At 52.5% G+C, this 14826-nt stretch overlaps 1 protein-coding gene and 1 pseudogene across 1 annotated transcript; both read right to left on the bottom strand.

Moving 5' to 3' along the window:
* Nucleotides 1–731, bottom strand: LOC116483554 (small ribosomal subunit protein uS8-like; annotated as a pseudogene).
* A 2176-nt stretch (nucleotides 732–2907) lies between these two features.
* Nucleotides 2908–13848, bottom strand: EBI3 (Epstein-Barr virus induced 3). The gene is made up of 5 exons (XM_032177693.2): nucleotides 13648–13848; nucleotides 11632–11764; nucleotides 9745–9923; nucleotides 8191–8348; nucleotides 2908–6073 (listed from the first exon to the last, which is right to left on the bottom strand). The coding sequence occupies exons 1-5, from the start codon at nucleotides 13712–13714 to the stop codon at nucleotides 5921–5923; spliced, it is 690 nt and encodes a 229-aa protein (XP_032033584.1). The 5' UTR covers nucleotides 13715–13848; the 3' UTR covers nucleotides 2908–5920.
* Between the last annotated feature and the right edge of the window lie 978 nt (nucleotides 13849–14826).

The raw sequence follows: 14826 nt of genomic DNA on the forward strand, positions 1-14826 counted from the left end.
CTTTATTTATGTATTTATTTTTTGTCCATAAGGCATTTTATTTGTAAACATATGTATTACATCCCTAGAAAAAGAATCCCAGGATTTTCCCTCCTGTGTGTTTTCGTCTTGCTTCTTCATGGTCCGTGATGCCAGCTGAGGTTGTCAGTACAATGAAACCAAACTGGCGGGATGGAAGCAGATTATTCTGCCATTTTTCCAGGTCTTTGAGTTGCACGTCAAATCTGGGACTGATCACTCCACACTTGTTTAGTCTGCCTGTGAGGTTCACAACAATTTTCCCAGCTCTGTGGTCATCAATGATTTCAAATTCGCCAATGTAACCATGCTTCATCACCACAGTGAGAAACCGGACGATGACTTTGGAGCACGGCCTAATAAGCACCTGGCGTTTGCCTCTCTCCGGCGTTGATGATGCTCTTGAGAGCATCCGCCAGGACATTCACGCGCACCATTGTGGCGGCGCGGAAAGATGGCGGAAAGAGCTAACAGACTTTAAAAAGAAAGAAAAAGAACCCCTAATGTTGTCTGCTCAGCTCATGGAAACATTCTGAAACTGGTCCAATTGTTCCATAAAACGAATACTTAAGATTATTTGAATAAACATAGAAACGGATCCTCCCTAGTCTTAAAACTTGAAACTTACATTTGTCTCATCTCGGTTCCTTCCTCAGGAAACTGACCATCAGGCAAGGAACTGAAACTCATCAGATCATCACATCCAGACAATGAGAGGCCAGACCCCATCATCCATCAAGATTACTTCCTTAACTTCCTCCCTGAATTTGTTTTCTCCCATTCCCCAGCCATATAAACTCCCCAATTTTAGTTGGTCAGGGAGACATTTGGGATTTACCACCGCTTCTTGACTGCAGTGGCAGAATAAAGCCTTCCTCCCTGGCAATCCTTGTTGCCTCGGTGATTGGCTTTCTGTGCAGAGGGCAGCAAGACCTAGACCAAATACCTGGCGTTTTAGTAGCTAATTCAATTTGATGAAATGAGGTGTTGTCTGATTCCAGAATTGCAAAGAAAACCCAATTCAGATCTCTGAACTATATAGCTTGCAGCATTTGTTTTGTTTTGTTTGAGATGCAGTCTTACTGTGTTGCCCAGGCTAGAGTGCAGTGACGCGATCTCAGCTCACCACAACCTCCACCTCCCGGGGTTCAAGCGATTCTCCTGCCTCAGTCTCCCAAGTCGCTGGGGCCACAGGCCTGCGCCACCATGCCTGGCTAATTTTTGTATTTTTAGTAGAGACGGGGTTTCACCATGTTGGCCAGGCTGGTCTCGAACTCCTGACCTCAAGTGATTCACCTGCCTCAGGTTCTCAAAGTGCTGGGATTACAGGCGTGAGCCACTGCTCCTGGCCAAGGTTGCAGCTTTATCTTTTGACCATGGATAGTGATGGAAAGGGGCAATTGTAGGTGATGCTTGAGGGGCCTACGGCTGCTGTAACAAATGACCACCAACTCAGTGTCTAAAAACAACACACATTTGTTTTATTTCTTTATATTTTTTTCTGAGAGCAGTCTTGCTTTTTCACCTAGGGTGGAGTGTGGTGCTATGATCATAGTCACTGCAGCCTCGAGCTCCCAGGCTCAGAGATCCTCCCACCTCAGCCTCCCAAGTGGCTGGGACTCAAAGTGCATGCCACCATGCCCAGCTAAATTTAAATTTGTTTTTGAGAGACACGGTCTTGATATGTTGCCATGGCTGGTCTAGTACTCCTGGGGTCAAGTGATCCTCCCACCTTAGCCTCCCAAAATGTTGGGATTATAGACATGAACCACTGCGTCTGCCCAACACACATTTATTATAGTTTTACAGGTCAGAAATAAAAATGGACTGAGCATGGTGGCTCATCAGTCCTGTAATTCCAGTACTTTGGGAGGCCAAGGTGAGAGGATTGCTTGAGACTAGGAGTTGGAATCTAGTCTGAGGAACATGGTGAGACCCCATCCCTATTAATCTTTTTTTTTTTGAGACGGGGTCTGTCTCACTCAGGCTGGAGTGCAGTGGCACCATCATAGCTCACTGAAGCCTCAACCTCCTGGGCTCAGGCCATCCTCCTGCCTCAGCCTCCAGAGTAGCTGGGACCACAGGCACGTACCACCATGCCTGCCTAACTTTTGTATTTTTTCTAGAGATGGGGTCTCACTATATTGCCCAGGCTGCTCTGAAACTCCTGAGCTCAAGCAATCCAGCCACCTCAGCCTCTCAGAGTGCTGGGATTACAAGTGTAAGCCACTGTGCCTGGCATCTATTATATTTTTTAGAAATACTTTTTTTTTTTTTTTTTTGAGACGGAGTCTCGCTGTCTCCCCGGGGAGTGCAGTGGCGCGATCTCGGCTCACTGCAAGCTCCGCCCCCGGGTTCACGCCATTCTCCTGCCTCAGCCTCCCGAGTAGCTGGGACTACAGGCGCCTGCCACCACGCCCGGCTAATTTTTTTAATTGTATTTTTAGTACAGACAGGGTTTCACCGTGTTCGCCAGGATGGTCTTGATCTCCTGACCTCATGATCCGCCTGCCTCAGCCTCTCAAAGTGCTGGATTACAGGCGTGAGCCACCGTGCCTGGCTTTTTTTTTTTTTTTTTTTTTTTTTTTTTTTTTTTTTTTTTTTTTTTTTTTGAGACGGAGTCTTGCTCTATCACCCAGGCTGGAGTGCAGTGGCGCGATCTCGGCTCACTGCAAGCTCCGCCTCCCGGGTTCACGCCATTCTCCTGCCTCAGCCTCTCCGAGTAGCTGGGGCTACAGGCGCCCGCCACCACGCCCGGCTAATTTTTTGGTATTTTTAGTAGAGACGGGGTTTCACCGTGGTCTCGATCTCCTGACCTCGTGATCCGCCCGCCTCGGCCTCCCAAAGTGCTGGGATTACAAGCGTGAGCCACCGCGCCCGGCCTTTTTTTTTTTTTTTTGAGATGGAGTCTTTCTCTGTTACCCAGGCTGGAGTGCAGTGGCGCGATCACAGCTCACTGCAGCCTCCTCCTCCTGGACTCAAGCCATTCTGCCACTTTGGCCTCCCGAGTAGCTGGAACTATAGTTGTGAGCCACCAAGCCCAGCTAATTATTAATTTTTTTTTTTTTGAGATGGAGTCTCGCTCGGTTGCCAGGCTGGGGTGCAGTGGCACAATCTCAGCTCACTGCAACCTCCCCCTCCCAGGTTCAAGCGATTCCCCTGCCTCAGCCTCCCGATTAGCTAGGACTACAGGCATGTGCCATCACGTCTGGCTAATGTTTTTTTGTATTTTAGTAGAGACGGTGTTTCACCATATTGGTCAGGCTGGTCTCGAACTCCTGACCTCGTGATCTGCCCACCTGGGCCTCCCAAAGTGCTGGGATTACAGACGTGAGCCACTGAGCCCGGCCAATTTTTTTTTTTTTTTGAGACAGGGTCTTGCTCTTTTACCCAGGCTGAAGTGCAGTGGTACGATCTCGGCTCACTGCAACCTCTGCCTCCCAGGTTCAAGTGATTCTTCTGCCTTAGCCTCCCGAGTAGCTGGAACTACAGGTGTGTGCCACAACGCCTGGCTAACTTTTGTATTTTTTAGTAGAGACAGGGTTTCACCATCTTGGTCAGGCTGGTCTCGAACTTCTCACCTCGTGATCTGCCCACCTCGGCGTCCCAAAGTGCTGGAATTACAGGCATGAGCCACCACGCCCGGCCTATTTTATTTTTTTAGAGATGGGTGTCTCACTGTGTTGCTCAGGTTGGTCTGGAGCTCTTGGCCTCAAGCAATCCTCCTGCCTTGACCTCACAAAGTGTTGGGATTACAGGCGTGAGCCACCGTGCCCGGCCCATTTTCATTAATTTGATGAAAGATCTTTAATCTTTAAAGATCTTTGAGATTATTAATACAATCACTCCTACAAAGTTCCTTTGGCTGCATCAGGCAAAATATTCATGAGCTCTGGAGATTGGGACGTGGATGTCTTTGCGGGATTTTGGAGTGTTACTCTACCTACCACAGATGGGGTAGTCAGGGAAGGCTTCTCGGAGGAGGTGACTTTTGACTGGAGACCTAAGTGGAATCCACAGACAAGCCCAAGGCTGTTTCTCTCTCCTTCAGGGCCTGGCTGCCTTCCTTGCCCACTGTTTAGTTAAATCTCCCCAGAGCCACTCATACCTTATTGGTGTCTGTCCTCAATGAGGCTGACATCTGGGCGAACCAACCTAACTGATAATCTGAATGGATTCTTAATGGATTCTCTTTTTTTTGTTTGTTTTTTTGAGATGGACTCTCGCTCTGTCGCCCAGGCTGGAATGCAGTGGCGCGATCTTGGCTCACTGCAACCTCCCAACCTCCACCTCCTGGGTTCAAGCGATTTTCCTGCCTCAGCCTCCCAAGTAGCTGGGACTACAGGTGGATACCACCACTCCTGGCTAATTTTTTGCATTGTTATTAGTATTTTTAGTAGAGATGGGGTTTCACTATCTTAGCCAGGCTGGTCTTGAACTCCTGACCTTGTGATCCACCTGACTCGGCCTCTCAAAGTGCTGGGATTACAGACGTGAGCCACTGCACCTGTCCCTGAATGGATTCTACTGTCCCACTCCAGGCGGAATCCCTGCCACCCAACCCTGGCATCCCCAGGCCCATGATGTCCCCTGGTCCAGCCCTGACACTATGGGAGTGGGGATTTGTGGTGTCTGTGTCCTTTGGTTTAGGGCTAAGTCCTCGCTGGATCTCATCTAATTGAAGGGAGGAGTCTTCATTTCTTTATTTTTTTTCGGATGGAGTCTTAGTCACTCTGTCGCCCAGGCTGGAGTGCAGTGGCGTGATCTCAGTTCACTGCAACCTCTGCCTCCCGGGTTCAAGCAATTCTCCTGCCTCAGCCTCCTGAGTAGCTGGAATTATAGGCGCCCACCACCACGCCTGGCTAATTTTTGTATTTTCAGTTGAGACAGGGTTTCACCATGTTGGCCAGGCTGGTCTTGAACTCCTGACTTCAAGTGATCCACCTGCCTCGGCCTCCCAAAGTGCTGGGATTACAGGCGTGAGCCACCATACCCAGCTGGAGTCTTCATTTCAACTATTTTTTTTTTTGTTTTTGTGTTGAGACGGAGTCTCACTCTGTTGCCCAGGCTGGAGTGCAGTGGTGCAATCTCAGCTCACTGCAACCTCCGCCTCCCAGGTTCAAGCGACTCTCTTGCCTCAGCCTCCTGAGTAACTGGGATTACGGGCGCGGGCCACCATGCCCACCTAATTTCTGTATTTTTAGTAGAGACCGGGTTTCATCATGTTGGTCAGGCTGGTCTCGAACTCCTGACCTCGTGATCTGCCCGCCTCGGCCTCGGGATTACAGGCGTGAGCCACCGCACCTGGCCTCAACTATGATTTAAAAAACAAAAACAGAAACAAAAAACCAGGGTCTTGCTCTGTTGCCCAGGCATGAATGCAGTGGTGTGATCACAGCTCACCACAGCCTTAACCTCCTGGACTCAAGTGATCCTCCCACCTCAGCCTCCCGAGTAGTTGGGACTGTGGGCATGCAATATCACACGTGGCTGATTTATTTTATATTAATTTTTTAGAGATGGGGTCTTGCTATGTGGCCTGGGCTGGTCTCGAGCTCCTGGCCCACCTCGGCTTCCCAGTAACTGGGATTACAGGTGCGATCCACTGCGCCCAGCCCAACAACAATTCTTTTCTAATTAAACAATAAAAAATATCTCACAGTGACAATTCAGTCAGCCCCATACTGTGGTAAAGGAGAGAGTAGTATATCTCTGTTTCTCAGCTAGAGAAACTGAGGCTTAAAGGGAAAAACCGGCCATCTGAGGTTGCCCCGCAGCTCAGCAGCAGCAAAGCAAGGACTCCCGCCCAGGCTGGGCAGATCCCATCCGCCCTCCAACAGGTGTCCTGGGGCTTAGGGTGGCGAGGACCCAGGTCCTGTCTGGAGGCAGCAGGAAGCCCTTGCTACTTGCCCAGGCTCATCGCGGCAGTGACGGGGAGACTCCAGTCACTCAGTTCCCCATAGTCTGTGAGGTCCTGAGCCGCCACTTGGACATAGTACCTGGCTCGGGGCCGCACAGCCTTGAGGATGAAGGACGTGGCTTCAATGGGCCCCACCTGAGAGAAGAGAGAGCGTCAGGTCACTAGAACGAGAAGATGGAGAGGGGCCACTGTGCACAGAACCACACAACGGAGCCTGCAGTCCTCCCTGCCCGCTGCAGCCTCCAGTCCAGGACTCTGGCCCCAACTGTGCGGCCCCACCCCAAATAGCATCACGGGCTCCTCCCAATCCTGGCCTCTGTCTGTTTGGCCCCCAGAGCCACCTCTCTCACGAATCCTTCCTGGACCACACTAGCCCCTGTGGATGTCTCACCCGTGAGGGTCTTTGTTCACCAGGACACCCCTGATCCCTATAATCCTCTTCTTTCTCCTCCTCGGGACTAAACCAGGACCTCTGGGATAGGACCCCATACCTCCCTTTACCCCGGTCCCACTATATTAACCATGCTTTTTTTTTTTTTTTTTTTGAGACAGTCTTACTCTGTTGCCCAGGCTGGAGTGCAGTGGGGCAATCTCGGCTTACTGCAACCTCTGCCTCCGGGCTCAGGCAATCCTCTCACGTCAGCCTCCCAGATAGCTGGGATTACAGGCGCCCACGCCATGCCTGGCCAATTTTTGTTTGTTTGTTTTTGAGACAGAGTCTCACTCTGTCGCCCAGGCTGGAGAGCAGTGGCGTGATCTCAGCTCACTGCAACCTCCACCTCCCGGGTTCAAGCGATTCTCCTGCCTCAGCCTCCTGAGTAGCTGGGATTACAGGCACGTGCCACTATGCCCGGCTAATTTTTGTATTTTTAGTGGAGCTGGGATTCCACCATGTTGGTCAGGCTGTTCTCGAATTCCTTACCTCGTGATCTGCCCGCCTCAGCCTCCGAAAGTGCTGGGATTACAGGCATGAGCCACCACGCCCGGCCAATTTCTGTATTTTTAATAGAGATGGGGTTTCACCTGACCTCAAGTGATCTGCCTGCCTTGGCCTCCTAAAGTGCTGGGATTTCAGGCATGAGCCACTGCACCCAGCCTAACCATGTTTTTTATTTTATTTAATTTATTTAAGTTGGGAGACAGAGTCTGTTTCTGTCACCCAGGCCGGAAGGCAGTGGTGCCAACACGGGTCACTGAAGCCTCAATCTTCCAGGCCCAAGTGATCCTCGCACCTCAGCCTCTTGAGTAACTGGGGGTACAGGTGTGTGTCACCACACCCAACTAATGTTTACATTTTATGTAGAGATGGGAGTCTCACTATGTTACCCAGGCTGGTCTCCAACTGCTGGACTCAAGCAATCCTCCCAACTTGGCCTCTCAAAGTGCTGGGAGGACAGGTGTGAGCCGCCCTGCCCGGCCAGAAATGTTCACTTTAAAATGGCTAATTCTGGCCAGGTGAAGCCCTCACACCTGTAGTCCCAACACTTTGGGAGGCCCAGGCAGGCGGATCACCTGAGCTCTGTAGTTTGAGACCAGCCTGGGAAACATGGCAAAATTCCATCTCTACTGAAAATACAAAAATTAGCCGGGCGTGGTGGGCGCCTGTAGATAGTCTCAGCTATACAGGAGGCTGAGGCAGGAGAATCACTTGAACCTGGGAGGCGGAGGTTGCAGCGAGCCGAGATCGCGCCACTGCACTCCAGCCTGGGTGACAGAGCGAGACCTTGTTCCAATCAATCAATCAATAAAGTCAACAATTCGGTGGCTCACACCTGTAATCCCAGGACTTTGGGAGTCCGAGGCAGGCAGATCACCTGAGATCAGAAGTTTGTGAGACCAGCCTGGCCAACATGGTGAAACCCCATCTCTACTAAAAATACAAAAATTAGCCGGGCATAGTGGCACGTGCCTGTAATCCCAGCTACTCCGGAGGCTGAGGCAGGAGCATCGCTTGAACCTGGGAGGCAGAGTTTGCAGTGAGCCGAGATTGTGCCACTGCCTGGGCAACAGAGCGAGACTCTGTCTCAGAACAATAACAACAACAACAAAAACGGGTGTGCGATGGCTTGTGCAAGTCCCTGCTTTCCATCCTTTTCGGTAGAGGCCTAGGAATCAGATTGCTGGACTGCTCTTATTCAATGCACCCAGAATCGCAAGCTATGTGCAAGAGCCCAGCACCCCTGCTGGTCTTGGTAAAAACCATTCCCTCTGCCAGGTGCCACCCTTTCCGGCCTCCCGCTCATCCTCCTCACCTGGTGGAAGCGCGCAGCTCCCTGACGCTTGTAACGGATCCAGTACTTCAGTGAGAAGATCTCTGGGAGGGGCCAGGACCCGGGAGGCTCCCACTGCACCTGTAGCCGGCGCTCAGCGAGGGGGCTTAGGCGCACGCCTTCTGGAGGGTCGGGCTTGACTGACAGACAAGCAGGAAGCAGGGTCAGGGGACAGTGAATCCAGTCATTCATTCATTCACTCATTCATTCAACCAACATATTATATATATATTTTGTTTGTTTGTTTGTTTGTTTGTTTTGAAACGGAGTCTCACACTGTCACCCAGGCTGGAGTACAGTGGTGCAATCTCGGCTCACTGCAACCTCTGCCTCCCAGGTTCAGGCGATTCTCCTGCCTCAGCCTCCCGAGTAGCTGTGAGCCACCATGCCTGGCTCAACCAACAAATATTTATTGAGAAACTGTGTGCCTGGGGCTGCCACAGAGGGGACAAAGCAGTGACCTTAACTGACCTACCCCTGTCCTCATAGAACTCACAATCCATCAGGGGGAAGGCAGGAAATAAATAAATCCATAGGTCACACAGAATAGGGAAGAAAGCTGGGGAGAGCAGGAATGGCAGTGGCCGCAACTTTTTTGTTTTGTTTTGTTTTGTTTTGTTTTGTTTTGTTTTGTTTTTGAGATAGAGTCTCGCTCTCTCACCCAGGCTGGAGTGCAGTGGCACAATCTCAGCTCACTGCAACCTCCGCCTCCTGGGTTCAAGTGATTCTCGTGCCTCAGCCCCCTGAGTAGCTGGGATTACAGGCACCTGCCACCATGCCCAGCTAATTCTTGTATTTTTAGTAGAGGCAGGGTTTCACCATGTTGGCCAGGACTGGTCTCAAACTCCTGACCTCAGGTGATCGGCCTGCCTCAGCCTCCCAAAGTGCTGGGATTACAAGTGTGAGCCACTGAGCCTAGCCACGGCTTGCAATTTTTAATAATCTACTCAGGAGAGGCCTCACTGAGGAGGTGATGTATGCACAGAGACCCGAAGGAGGTGAGGGAATAAGTCATGGGGACATTTTGGGGAAGGTGTTCCAGGTAGAGGGCACCGCCCATGCAAAGGCCCTGGGGCAGAACCATTCCTGGCATGTTGGAACATCAAGGAAGCCCATGTGGCTACAACAGAGTGAGCAAGGGGGAGACAGGGAGGAGGGGAGGGCGTGGAGGAGACAGGGCAGGTTGTCCAGGGTTTGGTGCGCAGTAGGAAGGACTTGGCTTTGACCCCAAGGCAGGTGGGAGCCATGGAGGGCTGTAGGCAGAGGGACGGACCCTGACTCAGGTGCTCTCAGGTGCCCTCTGGTGGCTGCTGTGGGAAGGACAGACTGTGGGGGCCAGGGCTCAGGACGGAGGGGACTGGGCTGTCAATGATGGGGGTGCTCCACGTACTGGTAGAGGAGGGGGAAGAAGGGGTCAGATTTTTGCTGAAGTGTGAAGGTGCAGAAGCAGGACTGGAGGACAGGTGGGAGGTGAGGTGGGGGGAGCTGGAAGGAGACGGCAGCCCCGCCCTCGCCCCCACTGCCGCCCCCACTCACTGATGTGCTCCGCTATGAAAGGCACGAAGCTGCTGCTGGAGCCCCAGGGGTGGACGGCGGTGACATTGAGCACGTAGGGAGCCATGGAGAACAGCTGGACATCCGTGATGGTGCAGCTGGTGGACGCTGGCGTCTCCTGCAGGCAGGGCCAGCTGTGGCCCCGGGCAGCCATGCCAAGCCTGCATAGGGTGGGGCTCGCTGAGCACCTCGAGGAGCGCCTGTGGCCTCAGCACCTCCTGCTGCAAGACCTGACCCGGGACCTCAAGGAGAGGCAGGAACAGGAGGGGGCAGCGGATGGGGATCCCGGGGTGGGGTCCTGGTGGTGGCCGTGCCACTCCCCTGGGGGCGGGGCATGGGCCCCAACATGACGGTGCCCCTGATGGTTCTGGTCCGGGATTACAACCCAAACTAGATGCTAGGGTCCCGGATTCTAAAGGTTTCTGGGATGTCAGCATTCATTCATTCATCCATCCCTTCATTCATTCATCCCTTCATTCATTCATCCATTCATTCATTCATTCATTCGTTCATTCATTCATGACAGGGTCTCCCTCTGGTGCCCAGGCTGGAGTGCAGTGGCACGATCCTAACTCATTATACCCTTGAACTCCTGGCTCAAGGGACCTTCCCTGTCTCAGCCTCCAGAGTGGCTGGGACTACAGGCACACATCACCACTCCTGGCTAATTTAAAATTTTTTTTCTACAGACAGGGGTCTCAGTATGTTGCCCAGGCTGGTCTCAAACTTCTGGGCTTAAGTGATCCTCCCACCTCGGCCTTCCAAGTAGCTGGGACTACAGATGTGTGCCACCACATCCAGCTAATTTTTTTGATTTTAAATACAGACAGGATATTGCTATGTTGCCTAGGCTGGTCTCAAACTCCTGGGCTCAAGTGATCCTCCCACCTCAGCCTCCAGAGTAGCTGGGACTACAGGCAAGTACCAACATGCCCAGCTAATTTTCTTTTCCTTTTTCTTTTTTTTTTTTTTGAGACAGGGTCTCATTCTGTCACCAGGCTGGAGTGCAGTGGCGCGATCTTGGCTCACTGCAACGTCCACCTCCTGGGTCAAGCGATTCTCCTGTCTCAGCCTCCTGAGTAGCTGGGACTACAGGCACATGCCACCACGCCTGGCAAATTTTTGCATTTTTAGTAGAGACGGGGTTTCACCGTGTTAGCCAGGATGGTCTCGATCTTCTGACCTCGAGATCCGCCCACCTGGGCCTCCCAAAGTGCTGGGATTACAGGCGTGAGCCACTGCGCCCGGCCATGCCCAGCTAATTTAAAAAATTGTTTGTAGAGACAGGGTCTCACTATTTTGCCCAAGCTGGCCTCAAACTCCTGACCTCAAGTGATCCTCCCACATCAGCCTCCCAAAGTACTAGGATTACAGGCATGTGCCACTGTGCCCAACCTAGGAAGTATTATTATTATTTTTTTTTGCGATGGAGTCTCGCTCTGTTGCCCAGGCTGGAGTGCAATGGCGCCATCTCGGCTCACTGCAACCTCCACCTCCTGGGTTCAAGCGATTCTCCTGCCTCAGCCTCCAGAGTAGCTGGGAGTACAGGCATGAGCCACTGCACCTGACCAATTTTTAAAATTTTTTGTAGAGACAGTGTCTCACTATGTTGCCCAAGCTGGTCTCAAACTCCTGACCTCAAGCAATCCACCCACCTCGGCCTCCCAAAGCACTGGGTTATAGGCATGCGCCACTGTGCGTGGCCCAGAAAGTATATTTCTATTGGACGGGGCAGCCCTAGAATTCCATAGGCCTGGGGTTCAGGATGTCTGGGTCTCCAGTTTTCCTGACCCCAGGGCTCTCAGGGCCAGAGTCCTGGGCTCTCCAGGAAATCCAGTGTCCCCGAGGCCCCCTTCCAGGCTCTCTGACCTGTACGTGGCAATGAAGGACACGGGGCTGGTGGAGTTTGGAGCAGGCGGCAGGGTCCAGGAGCAATCCACGGCGATTGGGTACCGAGGGGCTCGGCATTGCACCCGGGGCAGTGTCAGAGCTGCTGGGGGCCCTGGAGGAAGACAGAAAGAGTGAGCTTCTGGTTTACCCCCAGATTGTCACAGCCCTTGCATGTGCTGGGCTCCTGCCACGTTGCCAGCCGGCGCCAGGTACATGGTAGGCGCCTAATAAAGTCTTGTGGAATAAATAGGTACATGGACAAAAGGCATCTGTCATCTTTTATCCCCATTGCAATGCATCTAGGTGAGAACTATTAGCCCATTTTCCAGATGGGGGGCTGAGGTTAAGCATCTACAGAGAGGAACTTGGGTAAGAGGGAGAGATTTTACTGTGCTCTGTCTTTTGTAATTTTTTTTTTTTTTTTGAGACGGAGTCTTGCTCTTTCACCCAGGCTGGAGTGCAGTGGCGCGATCTCGGCTCACTGCAAGCTCCGCCTCCCGGGTTCACGCCATTCTCCTGCCTCAGCCTCCTGAGTAGCTGGGACTACAGATGCCCACCACCACGCCCGGCTAATTTTTTGTAGTTTTAGTAGAGACGGGGTTTCACCATGTTAGCCAGGATGGTCTCAATCTCCTGACCTTGTGATCCGCCTGCCTCGGCCTCCCAAAGTGCTGGGATTACAGGCGTGAGCCACCGCGCCCGGCCTTTTTTTTTTTTTTTTTTTTTTTTAAAGCGGGAGTCTCCCTCTGTCGCCTAGGCTGGAGTGCAGTGGCACGATCTCGGCTCACTGCAACCCCCGCTGCCCGGGTTCAAGCGATTCTTAGCCTCCCGAGTAGCTGGGATTACAGGCATATACGGCCACGCTCGGCTAATTTTTGTATTTTTGGTAGAGAGGGAGTTTCACCATGTTGGCCAGGCTGGTCTCAAACTCCTGACATCAGGTGATCCACCTGCCTTGGCCTCCCAAAGTGCTGGAATTACAGGCGTGAGCCACCAAACCCAGCCTATAAATTATTATTATTATTATTTTGAGACCAGGTATCCCACTCTGTCACCTAGGCTGGAGTGCAGTGGCACAATCATAGCTCATTGCAGCCTCCAATTCCTGGGCTCAAGCAATCCTCCCACCTCAGCCTCCCAAGTAGCTGGGACTACAGGCACGTGCCACTACATCTAGCTAATTTTTTTATTTTTTGTACAGATTGGTGGGGGCCGGTTTCACTATGTTACCCAGGCTGGTCTCGAATTCCTGGCCTCACGCGATCCTCACGCCTTGGCCTCCTAAAATGCTGGAATTACAGGCATGAGCCACCATGCCCTGCTGTAACTATTTTGTCTTCAAGGACATGGAAATGTTCTCTAGTGCAAAATGAATGAATGTCAGCCGGGTGCGGTGGCTCACATCTGTAATCCCAGCACTTTGGGAGCCCAAGGCGGGTGGATCACCTGAGGTCAGGAGTTCAAGACCAGCCTGGCCAACATGGTAAAACCCCATCTCTACTAAAAATACAAAAAGTAGCCGGGCATGGTGGCGGGCGCCTATAATCCCAGCTACTCGGGAGGCTGAGGGAGGAGAATCTCGCTTGAACCCAGGAGACGGAGTTTGCAGTGAGGTGGGATGGTGCCACTGTACTCCAGCCTGGGCGACAGAGTGAGATTCTGTCTCAAAAAACAAAACCAAAAGGAAACAAAATGAATGACTGTGACTCAAATTCGCACCTATGTCTGTGTAGCTCTATGGCTACCTCTAAGCCGTGACTGCCAGTCCCTATCACCCACAAGGTGACATCTTTCCACCCCCAGCGGGGCACTCTGCCTCTCTGTGCCTCAGTTCCTCCATCTGTACAATGGGAGAGTAATCCCATCCCACCAGTGGGCACACAGGAGGCGTGTGAGTTCCCACCCCAGACGTGATCTGAGACCAGTGATCCGAGGCCAGTCCTCGTGTCATGTCTGTCTGCCTGGGCCCCCCAACCCCCCAGGGGCCCCGCATACCTTTCCTTCCACTGCAGGGCGGGCAGCCGGCCCAGAGGACAAGGGCCAGGAGAAGCTGCGGGGTCATGGCTGTGGCCAGCTCTGCTCTCAGGAGCGGGGGTGGGAACGTCGTGGGAGACTTGAGAGGGGAGGTGAGGACTTGGGACCTGCCCAGGGGAAAGCCCAGCCCAGGGTCAAGGCCCGCCCCCTCCCCGACTTCCTTCAGGTCTGACTCACTGGTGGGGGCTCGTGGGGCTGCTAGGGAGATGAATTAGGGTGTGGAGGAGCCCCAGCCCCCTGGGGAGCACAGGCCACCCCTGCTCGGAAGGCCCCAAGAGTGGGGGCAGGGGGAGGAGGCTGTGAAAGGGAGAAGTGGAGACCTGCTGGCTTTTCCCAGCACAGCATGTCCTGCTGGCCTTCCTTCCGCTGCCCTGAAGCGGGGGAAACCCCAGGCAGGCAGGGGCTCGGGGACATGGAGGGAGGAGAGGAGGAGGACACAGAGATAGAGAGACAGGGAGATGACAGAGACAGACACAGAGAGAGACAAAGATGAGAGAGGCAGAGAGAGACGAGAGGAAGAGGACACAGAGATAGAGGGATACAGAGACAGGGAGATGACAGAGACAGAGACACAGAGAGAGACACAGATGAGAGAGGCAGAAGAGATGAGAGGAGGAGGACACAGAGATAGATAGACAGGGAGATGACAGAGACAGAGACAGAGAGAGACAGGGGGATGAGAGAGACAGAGACACAGAGATGAGAGAGGCAGAGAGACAGAGATGAGAGGAGGAGGACACAGAGACAGAGAGAGACAGGGAGATGATGGAAACAGAGAGAGACACACAGAGAGCAGACAGAAGAAGAGATACAGAGGGACAGAGATAAGAGAGGAAGACAGAGCTAGACAGGGAGATGAGAAAGACACAGAGACAGAGATAAGAGAGGAAGACAGAAAGAGAGACACAGATGGGAAGATGAGAGACAGAGACAGAGAGACACAGAGAGACAGAGATGAGAGAGTAGGATAGACAGAGATAGAGAGATGGTGGGGCGCGGTGGCTCACACTTGTAATCCCAGCACCTTGGGAGGCCGAGGCGGATGGATCACCTGAAGTTGGGAGTTCGAGACCAGCCTGACCAACATGGTGAAACCCTGTCTCTACTAAAAATACAAAAATTAGCTGGGCATGGTGGCGG

Source organism: Hylobates moloch, unplaced genomic scaffold (assembly GCF_009828535.3).
Source record: "Hylobates moloch isolate HMO894 unplaced genomic scaffold, HMol_V3 SCAFFOLD_15, whole genome shotgun sequence".
NCBI classification, from domain to species: domain Eukaryota; kingdom Metazoa; phylum Chordata; class Mammalia; order Primates; family Hylobatidae; genus Hylobates; species Hylobates moloch.